The following is a 23353-nucleotide window of genomic DNA, read 5'->3' on the forward strand; positions in this document are numbered from 1 at the left end:
ACATCAAAAAGATATAAAACTCCTAATAAACAACCTAACAGTGCATCTTAGAGAACTAGAAAAAAGCAAACCAAACCCAAACTTAGTAGAAGAAGAGAAATCATAAAGATCAGAGCAGAAATAAATGACATTGAAATGAAAAAAATACAAAAGATCAACGAAATGAAAAGTTGGTTTTTTGAAAAGAGAAACAAAACTGACAAACCCCGAACCAGAAAGAAAAATGAAGACCCAAATAAAGAAAATCAAAGAAGAAAAAGGAGACATTACAACTGATACTGCAGAAATTCAAAGGATCATTACTGGCTACTACGAGCAAATACATGACAATAAATTGGAAAACTGAGAATAAATTAATAAATTTCTAGACATATACAACCTAGTGACTGACCCATGAAAAAATCCAAAACCTGAACAGACCAATAACAAGTAATGAGATTGAAAGTGTAATAAAGTGTCTCCCAGCACAGGAAAGTACAGGATCAGATGGCTTCTCTGATGAATTTTACCAAACACATTTCCAGAAGAAATAATGCCAATCCTACTCAAACTATTCCAAATAATGGAGGAGGAATGAATACTTCAAAACTCATTCTACAAGGCCAGCATTGTCCTGATACCAAAACCAAACAAGGACACATCACAGAAAGAAAACTATATGGCCCAATATATCTGATGAACATTGAGGCAAAAGTCCTCCATAAAATATTAGCAAACTGAATTCAACAACACATTAAAAAGACCAGTCATCAAGATCAAATGAGTTTTACCCCAGGGATGCAAGGATGGTTCAACATACATAAATCAATCAATGTGGTATATAATATCAATAGAAGGAAGGACAAAAACCTTATGATCATTTCAATTGATAATCAAATGTATTTGATAAAATCCAACATCGCTTCATGATAAAAAGAAAACCCTCAAAAACCTGGGTATACAAGGAATACGCCTCACCACAATAAAGGCTGTTTATGTCAGACCCACAGCTAGTATCATATTGAATGGGGAAAACTAAAAGACTTTCTTCTAAGATCTGGAACAAAATATGGATGCCCACTTTCACCATTGTTATTCAACATAGTACAGGAAGTCCTAGATAGAGCAACCAGACAAGAGAAAGAAATAAAGGCTTACAAAATGGAAAGGAAGAAATCAAATTATCCTCGATTGCAGATAACATGATCTTAATATTTGAAGAAACCTAAAGGCTCCACCCAAAAACTATTAGAACTGATAAATTCAGTAAAGCTGCAGGATACAAAATTAACATAAAAATCAGTAGCATTTCTATATGTCAAAGTGAACAATCTGAAAAAGAAAACAAGAAAGTAATCCCATTTACAATAGCCACATATAAAGGAAAATGCCTAAGAATTAACCAAAGACATTAAAGATCTCTACAATGAAAACTATAAAACACTGATGAAAAATTGAAGAGGACACAACAAAATGGAAAGATATTTCATCTTCATGGATTGGAGGAATCAATATTGCTAAAATGTCCATACTACCCAATGTCATTTACAGATTCAATGTAATCCCTATCAAAATACCAATGATATTCTTCACAGAAATAGAAATAATAATCCTAAAATTAATAAGAACCACAAAAGACCAGAATTGCCAAAGTTACCCTGAAGCAAAAAAAAAGGAAAACGAGAAGAATCACATTACCTCACCTCAAATTATACTCTAGAGCTACAGTAACCAAAACAGCATGGTGCTGGAATAAGAAAAGACACATAGACCAATGGAACAGAATAGAGAACCCAGAAATAAATCCATACATCTACAATGAACTCATTTTTTACAAAGGTGCCAAGAATATCCATTAGGGAAAGGACAGTCTTTTCAATAAATCATGCTGAGAAAACTGGGTATCCATATGCAGAAAAATGAAACTAGACCCCTATCTCTCACCATATACAAAAATCAAAAACTATGAAACTTCTAAAAGAAAACATTGGAGAAAGACTCCAGAACATTGGTCTAGGCAAAGATTTCTTGATCAATACCCAACAAGCACAGACAACCAAAGCAAAAATGGACAAATGGGATCACATCGAGTCAAAAAGCTTCTGCATAGCAAAGAAAACAATCAACAAAATGAAGAGACAATGATAGATGGATAATTTGCATCTATTTTTCCCACATGCAAACCATCCATCTGACAAGTGATTAATAACCAGAATATGTAAGGAGCTCAGCAACTCTATAGAAAAAAAATCTAAATAATCCAATTAAGAAATGGGCAAAATAGGCTGGGTGTGGTTGCTCACGCCTGTAATCCCAGCACTTTGAGAGGCCAAGGCAGGCAGATCACGAGGTCAGGAGATTGAGACCATCCTGGCTAACATGGTGAAACCCCATCTCTACTAAAAATACAAAAAAATTAGCCAGGTGTGGTGGCGGGTGCCTGTAGTCCCAGCTACTGGGGAGGCTGAAGCAGGAGAATGGTGTGAACCCAGGAGGCGGAACGAGACTCCATCAAAAGAAAAGAAAAGAAAAGAAAAGAAAAGAAAAGAAAAGAAAAGAAAAGAAAAGAAAAGAAAAGAAAAGAAAAGAAAAGAGAGAGAGAGAGAGAAAGAAAGAAAGAAAGAAAGAAAGAAAGAAAGAAAGAAAGAAAGAAAGAAAGAAAGAAAGAAAGAAAGAAAGAAAGAAAAGGAAATGGGCAAAATATCTAAATAGACATTTCTCAAAAGAAGACATACATATGGCAAACAGGCCAATAAAAAGGTGACTGATATGATTGATCATCAGAGAAATGCAAATCAAAACTACACTGAGGGCCAAGCATGATGGTTCACGCCTGTAATCCCAGCACTTTGGGAGGCTGAGGCTGGTGGATCACTTGAGGTGAGGAGTTTGAGGCCAGCTGGCCAACATGATGAAAACCCATGTCTACTAAAAATACAAAAAAACTTAGCTGGGCGTGGTGGCGCATGCCTGTAATCCCAGCTACTCAGGAAGCTGACAAGAGAATTCCCTGAACCCGGGAGGCAGAGATTGCAGTGAGCTGAGATTGAGCCACTGCACTCCAGCTTGGGCAGCAGAATGAGACTCTGTCTCCAAAAAGTAAAAATAAAAATAAAAACTACACTGAGATATCATCTCATTTCAGTTAAAATGGCTTTTATCCAAAAGACACAATAACTAATGCTGGCGAGGATGTGGATAAAAGGAAACCCTTCTCCACTGTTGGTACATTAGTACCACTACTATGGAGAACAGTTTGGCAATTCCTCAAAAAACTAAAAATAGAGCTACCATATCATCCAGCAATCCCACTGCTAATTACAAACCCCAAAGAAAGAAACTCTATGTATCAAAGAGGTATCTGTAATCCTATGTTTATTGAAACACTATTCAATAGCCAAGATTTGGAAGCAACCTAAGTATCCATCAACAGATGAATGGATAAAGAAAATGTAGTACATATACACAGTGGAGTACTATTTAACTACAAAAAGAATGTGATCTTGTCAATTGCAACAACATGGATGGAACTGGAGGACATTGTGTTAAGTGAAATAAGCCAGACACAAAAAGACAAACTTCACATGTTCTCACTTATTTGTGGGAGCTAAAAATTAAAATGATTGAACTCATGGAGACAGATGGTAGAATGATGGCTACCAGAGGCTGGGAATGGTAGTTGGGTAGGGAGGAGTGGGGATGGTTAATGGGTACAAAACTACAGTTAGATAGAATGAATAAGATCCACTATTTAATAGCACAACAGGAGCAACTATAGTTAATAACAACTTAATTGTACATTTTAAAATAACGTAAAGAGTATAATTAGATTGTTTGTAACTCAAAGGATAAATGCTTGAGGGGATGGACACCCCATTCTCCATGATGTGCTTATTTCCCATTGCATGTCTGTATCTAAACAGCTCATGTATCCCATAAATATATATACCAACTATGTGCCCACAAAAATTATAAATAAATAAAAAGCCAAAAATGAGTATATTCACCATGAGAAAGTGGAATCCCAAAGAAATGGAAGAAGACAAACTAGTAAGGAAAACAGAGAGAATGGTAGGAGGAAAACTATGAGAATTGTGAGATAAAAGCTAAAAAAGAAGAGTAGTTCAAGAGCATTCCACAAATTCAAGACCAAGTAAGATACATCTACTTGATTTAACAATTATGAGTGGTGACCTTTACCAAGAGCAGTTTCAATATCAGTGGGGAGAACCTTTTGCAGTGACTTGAAAAATAAAACAGAAATAAATAAATAATTTCAAAATCTTGTGAGAAACACAAATATAGCAGGTAATTACTCTGGGGTAAAGATGGCCTTTCAAACAAGTAAGAGAACAGGGGGGATGATTGAATAAGTGATTTCAGGACAACTGGGTAGCCATTTGGTTGTGTTTATTTTTTAAAAAAGCAGAGGTTATCCACTATTTCACTTGTTGCCCTGAAATACATTCCAGAAGGATCAAAATTTAGAGGTAACAAAATGAAGCTGAAAGAGTACCAAGAGAAAACCTAAGTGAAATTATTTCTAATCATGCAGTGAAGAAGGCAAGCAGCACCTGAATATCAGAAATCATAACATACTATTCAATCTGACCACAGAAAAAAATTAAAACTCTGTACTTCAAATATGCCAAGGCCCTCAGGCAACTGATAAACTAGGAAAAATAATTCATAACACACATGACAGGCAACAAAGGGCTAATAATTTTAACTTACACAAAATTAGTGAAAACAATAAAATATAGTCATAAGGTAAGGAAATAATATAAGCAAGAAGCACATATAAAGACAATATTAGGTTGGTGCGAAAGTTATTGCGGTTTTTGCCATTAAAACTGCAATTACTGTTTATAACATAAACCGCAATTATTTTTGCACCAACCATAATAGAAATAAGAAACAAATAAATGCTATTTTAATTAAGGCACTGTTTTCACCTATGAATTCACTCACATGTGCATGCACAAGCACAACACATAAAGCCTGTTTATAGCCTTTATTTGTGAGAAGGAATATGAGATGGGAGGGATGTTTACTTTTCATCCTGTACTTTTTTGCTCAATCTATTTTGAAATAAAAATATAAAAAGGATCTGGTAAAAAGAGTAAGGAGAGGCCATGGGCTAGAAGGGAAACCAAGAAGGTGTGGTAACCCAGAAGACAAAATAAGGTGTTATATGAAGAAAAGAGTAAGCAAGTGTGTCAGATGCTGCTGAGAGATTAAGTAAGGAAGTGAGAAGTGACAACTTAGTGTAGTAACATAGAGACAACTGGAGACCTTGTTAAGACTGGGTTGTGTGGAGTGATGGAGATGAGTTGATTAGTGTGAGTTTAAGAATTAGGAAGGGAGAGAGAAAACAAGTACATGCAACTCTTACAAGGAGTGTTCCTTTAATAGAGAGTAGAGAAATGGGTGGCAGTTGGATGAGACATAATGCACAAGTAGTTAATGTTTTGTTTTATTTTGTTTTCAAAATGGGAGATACTAGAGCAGGTAAATCTGAATAGCATTACATTAGACAAAAATGTAAACTGAAGAAGTTCAAGTACACACATGTACACACATATACATATACATACACACACACACACATACATACACACAGATATAGAAAAAGGACAAAAATAATAACGGAAATGATAAATACCAAATTTTGGACAGTAGTTCCCCCAGGAGAGGAAAGTAGGAAAATGTAAATGTGGAAGGATACTCTAGGAGCTTCACCTGTATCTTTTTTGTTGAGGATCTAAAACAAAAATGGCGAAATTTTGAGATTTTTACACAGCTACATGGTGGCTACATGGGCAACTGTTATATTGTACTTTTCTGCATGTTTGGAATTTTCTAATAAAGAAGAAACAAAAAGTAGAAAATATTATTTCTGCCCTAAAGTCGGGACTCTGTAGGTGAGCAGACAGGATATGACATAGAAAGGCCAACATTTTTTTTAAGAGCTTTCAAAGAAATAAAACCAGACAGAACAAAAATATAACCAGACAAGTGTTGTAATTAAAAATGCACACTTTCCCCTGGCCATGACACCCTCATGAATAAAAGGGAAACTAATCATTACTCAGAGCACATACCTGCCAAAGACCTAATTGTAGTTTTGCCCTTAAAATATTCAATATAGCTCACCAGAAATAAAACTGACAAAACTGCTTATGGTAGTTGAGATATCTTGCATAAGTTCAAGCAATTTTATTCATAAGTATTTAAGTAACTCACAAATCTAATATTTCTCAAGCACCTATCTTAGATAATATTTCAAATAAAGATTCCAGTTTATGACCTAGCATTTAATTAAAACCCACTGTATCATTCTTTCCTACTCTGTCCAAAATCCAATAGCTTTAAAATAATCAGATTTGAGATATCCTTAGCCAATTTCACACTACATAAGGTAAGTCTCACTTATGAATTAAACTGATGCTATATTAAAAAATTTTTAGGAGTTTCTCTAGCACTCTGTCTTCAAATAAAATTTTGATAAGTACTGTGGTAAGAAAAGAAAGCTGACAGAAAGGATTAGTGAAAAATGCTAAACATGACAAAATCAAAAAACTGCAAAATCTACAAAAACTGTACATAATTGCACTCCTCTAAATTAAGTTATATATAGCAGCATCACAAAAATTCAAAATCATCTTGAAAATGCAAAATCTGAAGTTTAACTAACAGAATTGTGTTCTTTAAAAAATAGTTTGTTAGACAAAAGTTGATTTTTTTAAATGTCCCAGAGTGTTAGATCATAGAATCATTTAGCTTATACTCCCCTCCCACCTGTGGCACTAAAGAGGTCTTATCCTAAAATACCTGAGCACTAACTGTTGCATTGGGTGGTGATTTTTCACTACAGTAAATCTAAAAATTGATAGGTCTATCTGGTATGCTCCCACATATGCACCCCTAACAAAATAACAGTTGCACTATACTAAAGGTTGCAGCTAAAGCCTACTTCAGAACACTCATTTTAAGTACATGATCAGCCTGCCTGGTTTCCCCTTGACCAGCATCTTATGCTACAACTAGGGGGTCCAGAGAGGTATGTCCACAGCTACTTTTAGGTCTAAACTCCTACCAAAAAGACCGGATTCCCATGTTTCTTAAGTTTCTCCCTTTTCCTGGCCAAGTGCCAGAGTGGCTGACACACTCTTTTCAACAATTTCAGCTTCCCTGTTATAGTCACTAAAGCAATCTGCCCATGTCACCACCATGCGGTCACTATCATTTTACTTTCTGTCAGCTATAGGTATACACCATACACCATGCAGTTCCACTGCTTAATATCATTCCTCCTGTCTTTTCTTTATTTTTCCTTTTTTTTCTTTTTAGATAGTAGAGTTTCACTATATTGCTCAGGCTTGTCTCAAACTCTTGGCCTCAAGCAATCCTCCTGTCTCGGCCTCCCAAAGTGTTGGGATTATGGGCATGAGCCACCACACCTGGCCTCCTTTCCTGACAAGATCCCCTGGTAGTCCCTTCTCATGTTGTCATTCATAATAGGCTTTAGGAATGCCTTTGAGGTATATTGTTGGCTCATGGTATCATTTGACTCATCATTGCAATTGGCTTTTTTGCCAATATTGAAAGTATTATCCTTCTATTAATGCAATTCTATATGATTTTCTAATGGTTGTGACCCTCATATTGCAAAGACTGAACTTCATCTTACAAACATTCATTAAATATTAAATGCCAGGCTTAGGATTAGCTGTCTTTATTTCTTGCAATTTCATCATGTTACAATTCTTACTTATCTATAGGAGTGATCTTACTTTGAATCAGATTTCCCTCTGTCAACCACTAAAATCCTCACCCTAAATTGTATACTTAATTTCTTTCTCTCTCTCTCTGATTTACTTTTTCCTTATTCACTTAATTAAGGAATTAAGAAATTAAGGAATAATTCATGTCTCATCATTCCCCTCCCATCTTACCCATGGATGATAGCGATGTGTCTCAGCCTATTCAGTCAGTGCTCATTCTATGTAATCCATTGAGCCCTGATACACACACATCTTGCAATTTTTTTAAAAAAGTGAGAAATGAAAATATAAGCAAGACAGCATAAAATTATTGTTTACATCAGTGGTCTCCAAACTTGAGCATACATCAGAGTTTGGAGACATGTGAAGCACAAATTGCTGTAAAGAGTTTCTCCTTCAGTTCCTGTGGGATCGGTCTAGAGAATTTGCATTGCTAACAAGTTCCTGAGGAATGTTGCTGCTGCAGGATCATAAATGATTGTCTAAAAATTAATGATTTATAGATAACATAAGGTTTATGGAAAATGCAAAAGAATCAACTGAAAAACTAGCACAATGAGAGGCCCATTACAAGAATGTCAGGTCCATGAAAACAAGGATTTCTTATATTCCACCAATATCTTATTCTAAAAGTACTGGAAAAAAATATCATCTACCTGAGAGCAGCAAAGTTTGTAAAAAAAAAAAAAAAAATTACAAATATGCTTTAAAAGATGCATGAAAGACATATGAAAAATAAAATTTTTGGCTGGGCGCGGTAGCTCACACCTGTAATCCCAGCACTTTGGGAGGCTGAGGCGGGCAGATCACGAGGTCAGGAGATCGAGACCATCCTGGCTAACACGGTGAAACCCCGTATTGACTAAAAATACAAAAAAAGTTAGCCAGGTGTGGTGACAGGCGCCTGTAGTCCCAGCTACTTGGGAGGCTGAGGCAGGAAAATGGTGTGAACCCGGAGGCAGAGCTTGCAGTGAGCCGAGATCGCGCCACTGCACTCCATCCTGGGTGACAGAGTGAGACTCTGTCTCATAAATAAATAAATAGAAAAATAAAATTTTACTGAAGCACATAAAATAATAAATGACCCTGAATAAATGGAAACACATGCGCTCACGTGCACATACACACACACACCCACCATATCCAGGAACAGACAAACTCAAAATCATAAAGATGCAAACTTCCCTCAAATTTAATATATAAATTCAATATAATTTCAATCAAATTTCCAAAAGAGTCAGATTTTTTGTGGAGAAGGTGGATATTTTGTACATTGAATCTATAGTTGATTGGGAGAACTGAACACATAAAAATTGTCTAATAAGCTTAAAAAAGAAAAATAAGCCATAAACATACTTACAACAGGGTGGTTGGGGAGGCAGAGGCAAGAAAACTTTTTCCAGTGGATATTAAAATGTAGTAAAAGAAATATAGTAACTATTACAGTGTGGTACTAGTGTGGGAACAGACAGAGGAATGAACAGAACAGAATCTAAAAATAGATCAAAATACATATGGTTATTAACTATATCATGAATGTGGCAGTTGAAATCAGTAGGAAGATAAAACTTCTCAAAAAACACTTTAGGGAAAATTGGCTATGCTAGGGAGAGGAGATTAAAATCCTATCTATACCATATGTTCCAGATAGATTAAATATTGAAATATGAAAAAGTAAAATTGTAAAAGTAATAGAGGCCGGGCACAGTGGCTCACGCCTGTAATCCCAGCACTTTGGGAGACCAAGGTGGGCAGATCACGAGGTCAGGAGTTTGAGACCAGCCTGGCCAACATGGTAAACCCCGTCTCTACTAAAAAAAAAAAATATACAAAAAATTAGCTGGGCCTGTTGGCGCACACCTGTAATCCCAGCTACTCAAGAGGCTGAGGCAGAATTGCTTGAACCCAGGAGGTGGATGTTGCAGTGACCCAAGATCGCACCACTGCACTCCAGTCAGGGCAACAGAGCAAGACGCCATCTCAAGAAAAGAAAAGAAAAGAAAAAAAAAGAAAAAAGAAAAAAAAAAACTAGTGGAAGATAGAGGAGAATTTTTTTTTTTTTTTTTTTTTTAGTTTTTTAATGAGTCACAAAATCTTTCTAAGGGCTGACACAAAACTTAGAGACCATAAAGAAAATAATTTTTAAGTTTGTTGGTTAAAAAACGTTGCAATTCTATATGGTACAAAATGCCATAAACATAATTAACAAAAGGCAGGAGGGTGTGAGGTTGGAAGCAAGGAGATCTGCAACATAGGCAAAGGTTTAATATTCATCATACATAAAACAGTCTAAAAACATAATGAAACAAAGGTGAGCAACTCTGTGAGCAAATATTTCAACAAGCCTTTCACAGAAGAATGGCAACAAAAAGAATAAGCATAAGAAAAGATGTCCAATCTCAATTTGTGTGTGTGTGTGTGTGTGTGTGAGAGAGAGAGAGAGAGAGAGAGAGAGAGAGAAACCAAGAGAAAATCTGAAACCATAGAACATAAAACACCTCTCAGGGTCCTAGTTATCATGCAAAATCCTATTTCTCCCACAATAAATTACAAACAAGAAAAAGACAATGGAGAAAGAAGAAAAACACTTACAAAAGATTTTAAGTGGAAGTCTATAGATAAATTGAGGGAAGATAAAAAACTGTTGAGTATTTTATAGGGAAAATTAAATGGCTTCATGTGTTAAGTGGCTTTCAATTTGGGATGCGTTTAAGCAAGCAGGTGCAAGTTGTTTCTTTTTTTCCTCATCTCCATGCTAACAGGCTATAATTCAATTTGTCCTCCATGTTCCAAAGGGTAAAATGCTTAAGTGCTTTTATATTACAGTAACCACCTTATCAGAAAGCTGTTTATCCAAGCAAAATGAGATTCACAAACTATCTTAAAACAAAAATGCCTATTATCTCTAATATAATAAAATATGATTAAGTTCTAAGTAACTCTTCAAATCTAGATGTGAGCAGCATTTTTATAACATGACATTCTTCAAGTATAGTAAAAGAAAAACACATCATTTTGCTTTCTTTGTACAAGAGATCTTTAAGCTGAAGGATTCTGGTTTTTGAGTGAATCTATAGCTGAAATCTAAAGTCCGTGCTCTAAACACTAAGCAACATCTAAATAACAACAAGAAGACATAAAAGTATTTCTTCAGCAATGACAAGTTTATTATTGCATTTCTTAAAAAATAAGTATTAATCATTTGCTGAAATGACATAGACTAATATGAATTAAGAACCCTCTTTAAGGTCCACTCCAATTTACATATCACAGTCAGTCTTAGAAATATTGTGAGTACTGTATTAAATTATAAACTGTCTCCTTAAGAGTTTATCATATTCCTCAATATTACATTAAAAAGACAAAGCATTTCCTTCTAAATAGGTACAACACTGTTTAACATCCTATTCAATCAAAAGCCACAAGTCAATTAAATGTAAAACAATTAAAACCTGTTCTGATAAAATTCATATAGTCAATTTACTAAAGTTTTAACTCTTTTTAATAAGTGATTTTCAAATATGGTTAAAAAAAAAAACTGGCAAATCACCAGTCAGAACTCCTTAGAAAGCAGCATTTCAGATACAAATATTTCCAGCAGAAATCACCATGTTACCAAATTAGGTCACTCTACGTTTACTGTGCAAGGGATTCAAGGGAGTACAGCATGCAGGTCTGGATAAAGGTAACAGTTTTTCTGGATCCATAACAAATATTTTTAGCAAATTTAAGAAAATAACAGAAGGCATAAAGGGAAGTGTAGGTAGCTCTATCTTTTCCACAATCTTCATAGCCACAGTAGAAGCCATCTTATGGAACACATTCAGACCCACAGTTCAACAATAGATAAAAAATGTTAAAGTAGGATATGGTTTACTTTATCATTTGATATAGAACTAAGGCTTTTGATTTGCACAAATGCCTGTTAATTAAATCTTGGCATGGCATCTTATTTCATAAATTAACCTCACTACCATGATGAATGCATGAACTGTCACTTACAGATTTGGTTTCTTTAAAACAGATATAGAATGTAAAGACACTTGCAAAACAACCTGAATTCAGAATCTTTAGGACTTTTTACAATTTCCTCCAAATCTTCTATAACCACAGGGCCAAAACTGATGTAAAATAAGTGAGGGTCTCACCTCAACCACAGAAATTTAAGGGGTTGCAAAAGAAATTCAGTAATAAAGATGAATATGCTAGGCATAGTGGCTCATATCTGAAATCCCAGCAACTCAGGAGGCTGAGGCAGGAGGATTACTTGAGCCCAGGAGTCTGAGACCAGCCTGGCCAACACAGCAAGACCCTCAGCTCTAAGAAGAAAGATGAATAATAATTTAATGTAATATTTTTAAAAATCTACAACCAACACTATACTTGATGATAAAACATTAGATGCTTGCCCCCTAAAATCAGGAACAAAACAAGGATGTCTGCTCTCACTGCCTCTATTCAACATTGTGCTAGAAGCTCTAGCCAGGGCAATTAGCCAAGAAAAGGAAATGAAATTCATCTTGGAAAACTCAGGGAAATAATTTTTTCAAAGAAAAAAAGGCACCCATATTGGAAAGGAGGAAATAAAACAATTTTTACTTTATTTTTTTAGAGCAGATGACATGAGCTTGTATGTAGAAAATCCTACAGAATTGATGGAAGACTATTAGAACTAAAAAAATGAGTCCAGCAAAGTTGTGGGATACAAGATCAATATACAGAAAAATAAATTTTATTTCTATACATGTGCAATAAATAATCTGAAAATGAAATTTAAAACAATTCCATCAATATAAATATAAAATACTCAGAAACAATTTTAGCAGAGAAAGTACAAAATTTATATTCTGGGAACTATAAAACATTGCTGAAAAACAAAATAAGATCTAAATAAATGGGAAAACATACCATGTTCATGGATTGGAAGCCTTGATATTGTTAAGATGGTAATACTCCCCAGAGTGACCTGCAGATTTAACACAATCCTCATCAGACTCTCAACTGACTTCTTTGTAGAAACTGACTAGCTAATTATAAAAGTCATATTTAAGTACTCAAAAGCCACACGTAGCTAGTGGCTATTGTATTGGACAGCAAAGCCTTAGCTGTCCTGGGTAAAAAAAAATTACCTTTTTACCCTTTGAATTAATTTACAGTAGATAATATACTTATAAAATAATTATTTATATTAAATTCTCTTTGTTCAAATAACTCATGTGATTTCTTTCTCTTGATTAGACCCTGGTTGATACATTTATTCAGGTAGTTTAATTATCAAGGCAGCATGGTAATAGGCCTGTAGAAGCTTAATGACATAAGTTCAGTTGTCACCTTCTAGCTGCACAAGCAAATTACTTCATTTTCAGAATATTGCTAGGTAAAAACGGGGAGCCAATACCCACTTCCTCAAGTTTGTTGTGAGAATATATGAACAGCTGACATATAATAGGTGTTCAATATATTTTACTTTTTTATTCATTTCTTTATTATCAGCCTCCAAGCACTTAAATGTATCTATCTCAGCTACAGCCTCCCAGAATATTTCTTCCCCTGTCAAAACCACACTGTACTTTGTCCCTTTCCTTGGGACTTTTTTTTTCAGCAAAGGTTTATCTTTAAGTGTAATCACAGCAGAACAAGCCTGGAGGACTCACACTTCCCAATTTCAAAACTTACTATAAAGCAGTGGTAATCAAAACAGTGTGGTGTTGGCACAAGGATAGATCAATGGAACAGAATCGAGAGTCCAGAAATAAAGCCATGTGTCTACAGTTAACTATTTTCCATAAGTGTTTCAAGATCATTCAATGAGGAGAGGAAAGTCTCTTCAACATATGGTGCTGGCACAACTGGATAGTCACATGCAAAAGAATGAGGTATACACCATATACATATACATTTGTATATACTATATACAAATCTTAACTAAAATGGATCAAAAAACTGTTAGAGCTAAAACTCTCAGATAAAAACAAATTTTTATGACCTCGCATTTGGCAAAGGATTTTTAGACAAGACACCAAAAGCATGAGCAACAATAGATAATTTGGACTTAATCAAAATGTAAAACTTGTGCATCACTGGATATTATCAAAAATGTGAAAAATCAGCTGGGCGTGGTGGCTCACACCTGTAATCCCAGCACTTTGGGAGGCCGAGGCAGGTGGATCACGACGTCAGGAGAGCAAGACCATCCTGGCTAACACAGTGAAACCCCACCTCTACTAAAAATACAAAAAAATAATAATAATTAGCCAGGTGTGGTGGGGGGTACCTGTAGTCCCAGCCACTCAGGAGGCTGAGGCAGGAGAATGGCATGAACCCGGGAGGCAGAGTTTGCAACGAGCCAAGATTGTGCCACTGCACTCCAGCCTGAACAACAGAGCGAGACTCTATCTCAAAAAAAAAAAAAAAAAGTAAAAACTCCTACTGAATAGGAGAAAATATTTGCAAATCATATACCTGACAATAAATTATATGTAAGGATATACAGCAACAACAGCAATTTAAAACTGGACAGCTTCCTTTAGGCCCAAACAGTCATCTTCCAGTAACCTGCCAAAATGATGAATATAAAGAGAGAGAGGCACTGGTACACGTTTTCTACGCTTTTTAGAAAACATGAAGTTGTCCAATATCAAAATAGCCAGAAGTGATGACGCCAGGAATCTAACCCAGAACTGTCTGATTTTAAAGCCTCTCCATTACATAGTTACCAACTTAGCCCTTTAAATTCTGATGTCAGCCCACTGTTTCTCATACTGATGTCAATAATTGCAGCTCAAAGTCAACAGTCTATTAACAGTTTTGATTTGCCTTCTAAACATGAAACTACAGAGTAATACCTCCAGAAATCCCTTCCCCTACTCTCCCCATCATTTTTATTTCTCTTACACAAAAAGTATACCACACTAATTTAGTGCTCTGTCTTTATCAGCTTCCACCTTCCTATTACGCTCTCTTTTATTTCATTCTACAGCTCCTCTCAGAGTTCCTAAACACCAAGTACTTTAATAGTTCTCTACTCTTAAATCCATGGCTAGTGTCTTGATCTTTAAAAAAAATTATAATCCTTTGCTATCTTGATGAGGTATTACTTCTTCTGGGTCAATAACTACAGTTCAGTTATGCAAGGTGTCCAAATGAATGCTGGTCATGAATTTATCACCCAAAATATTTGTTGACTTTTCCTTTTAAACAGGATAAATTAAAGCACAATTTCTTTCATTAAGGCAGAAAGAATTTTACTTTCCAATAATAATCAATTACAAAATGTCACTAAAACAATCTACTGGAAAAGTACCTGAGCTTCTGACTATTAAGCCACACTATCCCTTTTAATAGACAGAATGAAAATTGACAGTATTTTATAATATAATGTCTAGAATGAAACAATTTTGCAGTAACTTCATCTCTTCAAAAGACAGTAAAGAAACAAGTAAAAAAGAGGCCTCAGAGACAGAATAGATATCACAAAGCTCAAGCACAAATGCACATTCATGTTAGTAACTGACACACCCCTTAGTCCTTCACGTACAATTCTAAACCTCTTTGGCCAACTGGTTTTGATCATGCAAAAAATCAGAAGAAGGAGAGAAAGAGCTGAAGGAAGACACACTGAGGCATGACAGAAGAAAATGCAAAAGCTGTTCAAGGAACATCAGAAGAGTACAACAATCTGGGATCATATGTTGTAGAAGCAAATAGTTCTACAAGTCTCAACAGATCCTACAGCATCTCTAAAACACTTTACTGTAAGAGCTGTAATGACAGCCATGAGTCAGCAGGTAAAAATTTAACCAAAGTATTGGAAATGAAAAATACATTGATGTTAAGGAGATAAAATCAGTTGTAAATAAAAATACAATAAAACAAAATTCTGGAACAGTTCATCTCCTAAGCATTTAAGAAATCTGAAGTTTTAACTGTTACGAGTAGCATCTTCACTTTTCTTCTCATGCTGTTTTCACTACAAATATAGCAAATTCCCTAAAGTTACATCAATCACCTTAACCCTGCTATCAATGTATAAGGGAGCACAGTCCATGATGACATCCATTTTAAGCGATTTGGGGGCTTACAAGGAAATTTCACTCTCTATCACTACAGAAATATATTTTTAATGAAGAAAATGCATTTTGGAGACACAAACTTTATCTAAACCTTCAATACCAGTAGTACAAATAATATAGCAGAGTATAACATCTTTTCCAAGCATCAGGACATGCACACACACACCCCCAACTTGCCTCCAGGTAAAGTGTGCTTCGGGTTCTCGGTCCTACCAATTAAATGCTCCAAACTCTCTCTCGGGGCTACACTGACCTAAAATATACTAGATGATGAAACTTCTATTCTCAGGGAAGAGACATTATACTATAATGGTTAAGAGCATGGACCCTGCAATTAAGCTATCATGGTGTTCAATTCTAGCTCTACCACTGAACTGTGTTACCGTGAGCACTTAACTACTGTCTGTAAAACAGAGACAGAGACAGCATCTAGCACTTAGCATTACTCATAAATGCTGGTAATATGTAATATGGCACATCTACAAAGAATCAGGCACTGTGCAGAACGTTAGGAATATAAAGATGAACGAGGAACAGTCACCACATTCAAAGAGCTCAGTCTCATGGAGAAAACAGACATAACGGAGCATATAAATGCTACGACTGAAGGTATGTGTGCTATGACACTATGGAATACAGAGGAAGAATGCTTATCTCCGCATATTCACAGAGGACAGGTATACTGTGTCTTAAAGGAAGTTATGTAAGCAAAACAAAGGTTACAATAATATCTCTTGAGGCACAATGAGGGTAATCCTTGTGCATCACGTACACCTGGATGTGAGGTACTATGACTTTGTAAAGTGTTATATGTACATTATTGAGTATAAAGGTATTGAAAAAGCCCTATGACCCGCAAATCTCTCCCTCATCCACCAATCAGGCAGCCTGAAATCCCCACAATAAATGTCCATCTAACAAGTATGCCATTACATCATTTTTGGAAATGCAAAGTACACCTAAAAATGGAAGCAGATGAAAAAAGAAGTATTATTTATAGAATTCTTCTATGTACCAGACACTTTACATTATTTACCAAATCTTCACAACAACCCAGAGAAGAAAGTATTATTATCCTCATTTTAGATTAAAAAAAAAAACGGAGGCTTCTCAGAGTTCATTAATATGCTCAAGGTCACCATTGCTAAGTGGCTGATTCAGAATTCTAACCTTGAAAATCCGAACTGCAACCACTAAATTATACTGCTATCTTGGCATACTAACATGGAGATAACACATATTAAGAAGTATCAATCAGTCACTGTATTAGTTTGCTGGGGTTGCCATAATAAAGTACAAACTGGGCAGCTTAAACAACAGATTCAACATGTCATCACAGTTGGTTTCTTTTGACGTCTCTCTCCTTGACTTCCAGATGGCCATCTTCACATGGTCTTCCCTCTGAACCTGCCTATGTCCTAATCTCTTCTTAAAAGGACACCAGTTACATTGAATTAGAGTCTACCATGAAATACCCTATCTCCACACATCACCACATTCTGAGGTACTGGTGGGGTTGGGACTTCAACATTTGGATTTCAGGAGGGCACAATTCAATCCACAACAGTCACACTGAAAAAAGACTCCTCTTCCAAGAGAAAATGGGGATTAACCTTAAGTGTTTTTAAATCATAAATAAAATTTGTGGAGGTTGTTTTTTAAGAAACGTAAGCATATACATTTAGCTAGGAATAGCCAATGAGTCCAATACCCCTGAGGAGCATTTTGGAAATGTGTGGGGTACTTTTACCACTCAAAATTATTGAGAGAAACCACTAGCATTTGGTGGGCAGAGGCAAGAGCTATGGAATACATGGAGCAGTCCCAAACAATAAAGAACGGTCTCATATTCCAGAAGAGAGAAATACCCTGCCAGGTGAAACTTAACACAATAAACACAAGGAACACTGCTCTGTATACTAATACAGGTAGATTTGACAAGAAATTAAGAGAAAAGCCCAATAATTTAGGGCAAAGTCTTTATGGAGGCAGAAGCTTGAATCAAATAAAGACATTGTCTCAAAACTAAATTATATATTCACTCTATGCACTACATAGTAGAGCATTTCTAATTATGTATTTGTTGAAAAGAGTTTAGTACAATAGTGCAGTTACTGCAAAGGCAATGAAACCTCTGCAAAAATGGCAGAGGATATTTGAGTCCATTCTTAAAGATTACAAACAAACCGTTATTAAATTCGTAGAGACACATGAACCACAGGGATCTCAATAAAAATTACTGAAGTTGAATTCTGAAGAGCAAATTTTTAAAAAGAATACAAATTACTTAAATGTTTCAAATTACGAAATTTTATGTGTTAAAAAAAAAAGTTTTGTAACACTAAGAAACATATCCTGTAAAAACCCATATTGAAAGTATTCATTTGGTGATTGCCTGTTATTTTTCTATCTTTTTTGTATAGAGACATCTACTGCCCCATCTTCTCCATAGCTTACTGTTTTATTGTTTATCTTTCTAATCCATCCTTTCTATTTCTCATCACCTAGAGAAGAATTTGGTCATCAAGGTCTTTTGCGTTACCAGAAACCTAAACCATGTCTTAAAGTGCTAGTATTTCAAAATAGGAAATATGCTTTCTGTGATACCTCATCCGTGTCTTGTTCTCCATCACAATATAGGAAATTACTTTGTCACTACCCTTATAAATGTGGCCCAAGTCCTTTGTGAGAATATCATACTTCCTCATTTTCGATTTTGAGAGTCTAATTTGTCATGACATGTTTTCTCAGCTTCAAGTATTTCCTTCTTTCTCTTATTATATACAAACAAGTCTGGTCTGTGGTTATTTATTCTAACATTTTTATGTTATGGTCCACATGTACCACTAATTTTTCATTTTCTGTAGCTTTCTATGCAGAATTACCTTGTTACTTCTCATAAACCTGAACTTATTCTTTAGAAGTAGGTACAAGCATTATTTCCAAGATTAGGCTACAGACATAAAAAAAGAATTTTTTTTTTAAAAAGAAGTAGGTACAAGCATTCACTACTTCACTACATCTTCTAGTACAGTTGGGCCCTCACAGTCATATCCTGAAATATGTATAGTTTCATTATAAATTATATTTATTTATTCTTTATATTATAATCATGGTATTATGATTTTGTTATATGTATATAAGTAGGTCATATTACCTATAAATTCTATTTCCCATTAATTAAACAAACTGTTACAAAATGTTTAAAAGGGTAAGGTCAAGGTCTGATAGGGTTGAAAGCCACATATGGTGACTTACAGAGACCAGAACCAGGAGAACACAGAAACTGTCCCCGAATCTGGTGACAAGGAAAAGGAAAATGTTATTTTCTACTGGTCCTCTGACTAAAGAGCAAACACAGCTAAGAAACTGTAGCCAAGAAATTGGAAGCAAAGAATAAGTAAAAGAAAAAAATAGAGAAGTGGTTTATAAGAAACCAAACAATTAACTGTGAATATGCAAAACTGGTAGTGTTTTTAGATCTAACCTAGCAGCAGCCTAGCATTGGGGTTGATTAAGGGTTGATCTAAATAGATATGAAGAGAGACTAGTTAGAATTTCAATCCTGAAAGACTGCCAATAAACTGGATTTGACTAATAGGTCAATTAATTAAATCCATAAACCATGCTCACCGCTACAGTAAAATTTGGTTGTACATCAACGAACCTGTATATGTGCTGTACTTTAGAGGAGTGGAAAAAGGGAATCAAGAAGTCAGAGAGAATAAAAGGTCAAAAGATCACAATACCAAGAGTTTAGCTTCAGAAGAAGAAAATTGTGTCACTAATAAGCTCCCATCCTGTCTCCAAGCTTACCAATGAGGAAAACATTAGAGGTACTGAGATGAACTACAGAATACAATTGGTTCAACCCATTAACTCTAAGTGGGCTTCATTTTCCCTACACTGGGCCAATATCTGGGCCAGTAACTCAGCGTTACTTTTAATTAGGTACTTTCAGAACAGAAATGCTGAGAGCAGTTTGGTCAAAACTCTTTATGTTTGATGCTTAAAGTATGTCATGCTATATTACTTTGTCCCTAGAAAAGGTAGCTTGTAAAGGAATAGCCACACTATTAAAGAACTAAAATAGCATGATTTTGGTTGCTCCTTTTATGCCCTAAAGGGTAGCAGCAATGTGAACTCTGGAGCATCTAGCTCATCCTCATCTCAAATTCCTCTATTTCACAAAGGTCGTTGTGAATTCTTAATAAAGCATTAAGCTAGATTTACTTTATATCAAATTAATTTGAAGTCATGAGCCACATCTGATCAGACTACTTACAAAGAGAGCACAGTCTTACCTTTTGCTAAAGTCTTAATGCATATTCTTCACCATGCAGAGACAAAAATTATTATAGTTATTTTAGCAATTACGCCCTATCAGCTGTTATACATTTTTTCTGACTAAGTCTGAAGTTACAATAAACCAAATAATTGCTCATTTTAGTTGTATGGACAAGGCCATTTAGGTTGATAAATTAGAAGGTAAACCATCATTAACTCACAGGTAAAACTCACAAATATTTGAAGGACAGTTTTACCTCTATATCATCAATACCAGACAACTTAAACTGTTTTATGTAACTATTACATAAAGCATTTATGTTATAAAATTTGTCTTTAATAATAATTTCCAAAGCATACATATTTTCTGATTTTTTACTTAAAAATGTGTTTTTGAAAAATAACAGGTTTCAAGTGGATAAACATGGAAAGCTTAATATACTGCCTTATACTATTTAGCCAGTCTTTGCTTTCCTCTTCTTGTTTGTTCAGACTAAAAAAGAAAGGTCAGCTTTCCCTTTTTCCCTCCAATTCCCAATTTAGCATGCATTAAGGTTTAGAATATAAGGTTAAAAAACATTTCTCTCCAAACTGAAGAAGCCACTGCTATTTTTAAATATTGATTTATCACTGTAATGACCTCTAAAAAAAATCCATGTGCTTAAGTGACTAACATTAAGTAACTGATATGACTCTCTTTTTGCTCCAGATATGGAGAAATGATTATCATATGTTTGCCACTGAGACTGTCTTAAGTATACAGACAAGAAAATGAACTGAATAGCTTCTGCGTAGTCCTATTTATAGCCTCTTTTAGAAAAGTTTAATAAATGTACTTTCATACCCCCAAACAGTAGAGTGAAGAGAGAAGAAACTGTGGAGTCACACAGACTTGAGCTTAAATGCTAGCCTCACTACATATTTGCTAGCTGTTTTCTGTGAGTTTTAGTTTCTTCACTGCTTCTAGGATAATAATGCCTACTTCTCAAAGCGTGGCTATAAGGGCTGAATAGAATAAAATATGTTAAGTGACTGACTAGGCAGAGACACAATAAATGTTGAGTCTCATATCTTCCCTTCCTTGCAAATTGGAATTTTAATATATCTAAATGAAAACTCTGCAGAGGTAAAATTGTAATGCATGTCTAATATTTTAAATATTAATTTTCTTTAGCCTGTAACACTTTCAACTGCTGGATCGACAAGACGTTCAGTATGTGGATGACTGCCACCTTTGAAAATAAAGAGTACTCTGTGGTCAATATATTTGACTAAATTTCTATGTGTTATATAAGTTTAATTATTTTTAACATGAAAGTAATAAAAGAATAGTCATCCTTTGATGTCAGTGTGACTTTCCTAGTTTTGTAATCCTTAACTTAGTTTTTATTTTTTTAATACAATGAACTTTTTATAAACTATATTCTGAAAACCAAATTAATTAAAATTCATTTTAAAAGGTAAATGTATACCAACCAGCATTTTGTGAACTTGCAGTAGACCCAACACCCTTCTCAGTCTATGAGAACTGCATACCGTCTACCCACAAGGCAAACATGGGTTGTTCTTTCTGATCTAACTACCTTTGGGCCATGCTGATTCGAGCAGAAGTGGAACTTGTCCTAAACTAATTATATATACTATCTCTCCTGGGAATTGGAGCAGAGCAATTCTAGTCTGGCCAGAAGTAATCTCAAGGTCTCAGGGCAGTCATATGCACAGAGAATCAGAGAAAGCCAGTCTTCAGAAAGAGAGAGGTGTAAAGGACTCACATAAAAAGAAACAGAGCCAATGTAGCCTGGAACACAAATGATACAAGAAGCAAGAATAGCTCCCAAGGTTACTGAGCCCTTCTAGCTTCCTGCCCTTGGCCTCCCTAGGCCCCATTAGGGTAGAGCAAGCTCCAGTGTGTTTCTGCTACGTAGAAGTAAAAGAAACTTAACTAAGACAGGAATAGGTAATGAAACACAAATACCGAAGAGTTATAGCTCCTCCAGGACTGGACATCGCTATTTTAATAGATACTAAAATTCTACAGTATCACAATAAGTTCCTTCTATTACTCCATTTACTGTTTTTTTCTGACAACATAGCTGACTGTATATTATCTAAAAATTTGTAAAGTCATAACAAAAATTAAACTGTGTTTAGAGAAAAACCAAGTAGAATTGTTACAAAGCAGACAGAACAGGGTAATGACAGGTAATATTTATTTAGTAGTGGAGGTGCTGAAGATTGTGAGTTCCAATTCAGAAAGATAGTTAAGCCAGTATGCTTTTTAAATTATCTGGATCCAGTCATGAGACATGAAATCTGTTTAGTGGGTCAGGACAAGTGTTTATTTTTAATGAAACAGAACTACAGGGGTAAAATAGTAAAAATAAATATTGGTAAGTATTCTTTCATGACACAATTTGCTCCAGATACTACACACTTTTAAGTCACTGAACTACGAAATCAACTATAGTTCTAACTTCTGGCCAGGGTCAAAAGAGCTTAAATGTCACTAACAATCCCATGCTTCCAAAATACCAACTGGAGGCAATAACTCCCAGTAACACATTTCCATAACATATTTATTTTGTGAGTTAGACAAATAAAAGTATTCCTAGCAAATAAATCTTATTTGCTTTAAGTTAACTCAAAGTGGATCACAGATCTAAACATAAAATACAAAAATATACAACTTCTGGAAGAAAAGATGGAAGAAAATCTTCAGGATTTTAGGTTAGACAAAGATCTTGTAGCTATGAAAAACATGATCCATGAAAGAGAAACCTGACAAAATGATCTTTATCAAAATTAAAATATTTTGTTATGAGAAAATCTACCTAGAAAATGAAAAGACAAACCACAAACCAGGAAGAAAAATTGCAACCCACACATCTGATGAAAGATTTACATCCAGAATCAATAAAAAAAAATACAACTCTACAATGAAAGACAATCCAGTTTTTTCCCTTAATGGGCAAAAAATCTGAACACATACTCAAAGATATATGGAATAACAAATAAATATATGGAAAGATGCTCAAAATCATTGGTCATTAAGGTACATGCCCATGAACACAATGAGACAATTCTTTATTCTTCCCATTAGTATATACATAGAGTTTCCAATAGTTTCTCATTATAAGTACAGTCATGCATCACTTAACAATGGGGATAGGTTCTCAGAAATGTATCATTAGGTGATTTCATCATTATGCAAACATCATAGAACACACT

General features: G+C 35.0%; 1 protein-coding gene across 14 annotated transcripts in view; it reads right to left on the reverse strand.

Annotated features, from left to right (window-relative positions):
• The window catches only part of KLHL13 (kelch like family member 13), a 424794-nt gene that overhangs the window by 130327 nt on the left and 271114 nt on the right, over positions 1-23353 (reverse strand). For 2 of the 14 annotated variants that reach the window (XM_077989500.1, XM_077989498.1), the window contains exon 2: positions 12675-12732. The exons of the other annotated variants lie outside the window; for them this stretch is intronic. In XM_077989500.1, coding sequence (XP_077845626.1) covers positions 12675-12683 — 9 coding nt within the window. In that variant the 5' untranslated portion in view covers positions 12684-12732. The remainder of the gene's footprint in view (positions 1-12674; positions 12733-23353) is intronic. 14 annotated transcript variants of the gene reach the window in all.

This window comes from Macaca mulatta, chromosome X, assembly GCF_049350105.2.
Source record: "Macaca mulatta isolate MMU2019108-1 chromosome X, T2T-MMU8v2.0, whole genome shotgun sequence".
NCBI classification, from domain to species: Eukaryota; Metazoa; Chordata; class Mammalia; order Primates; family Cercopithecidae; genus Macaca; species Macaca mulatta.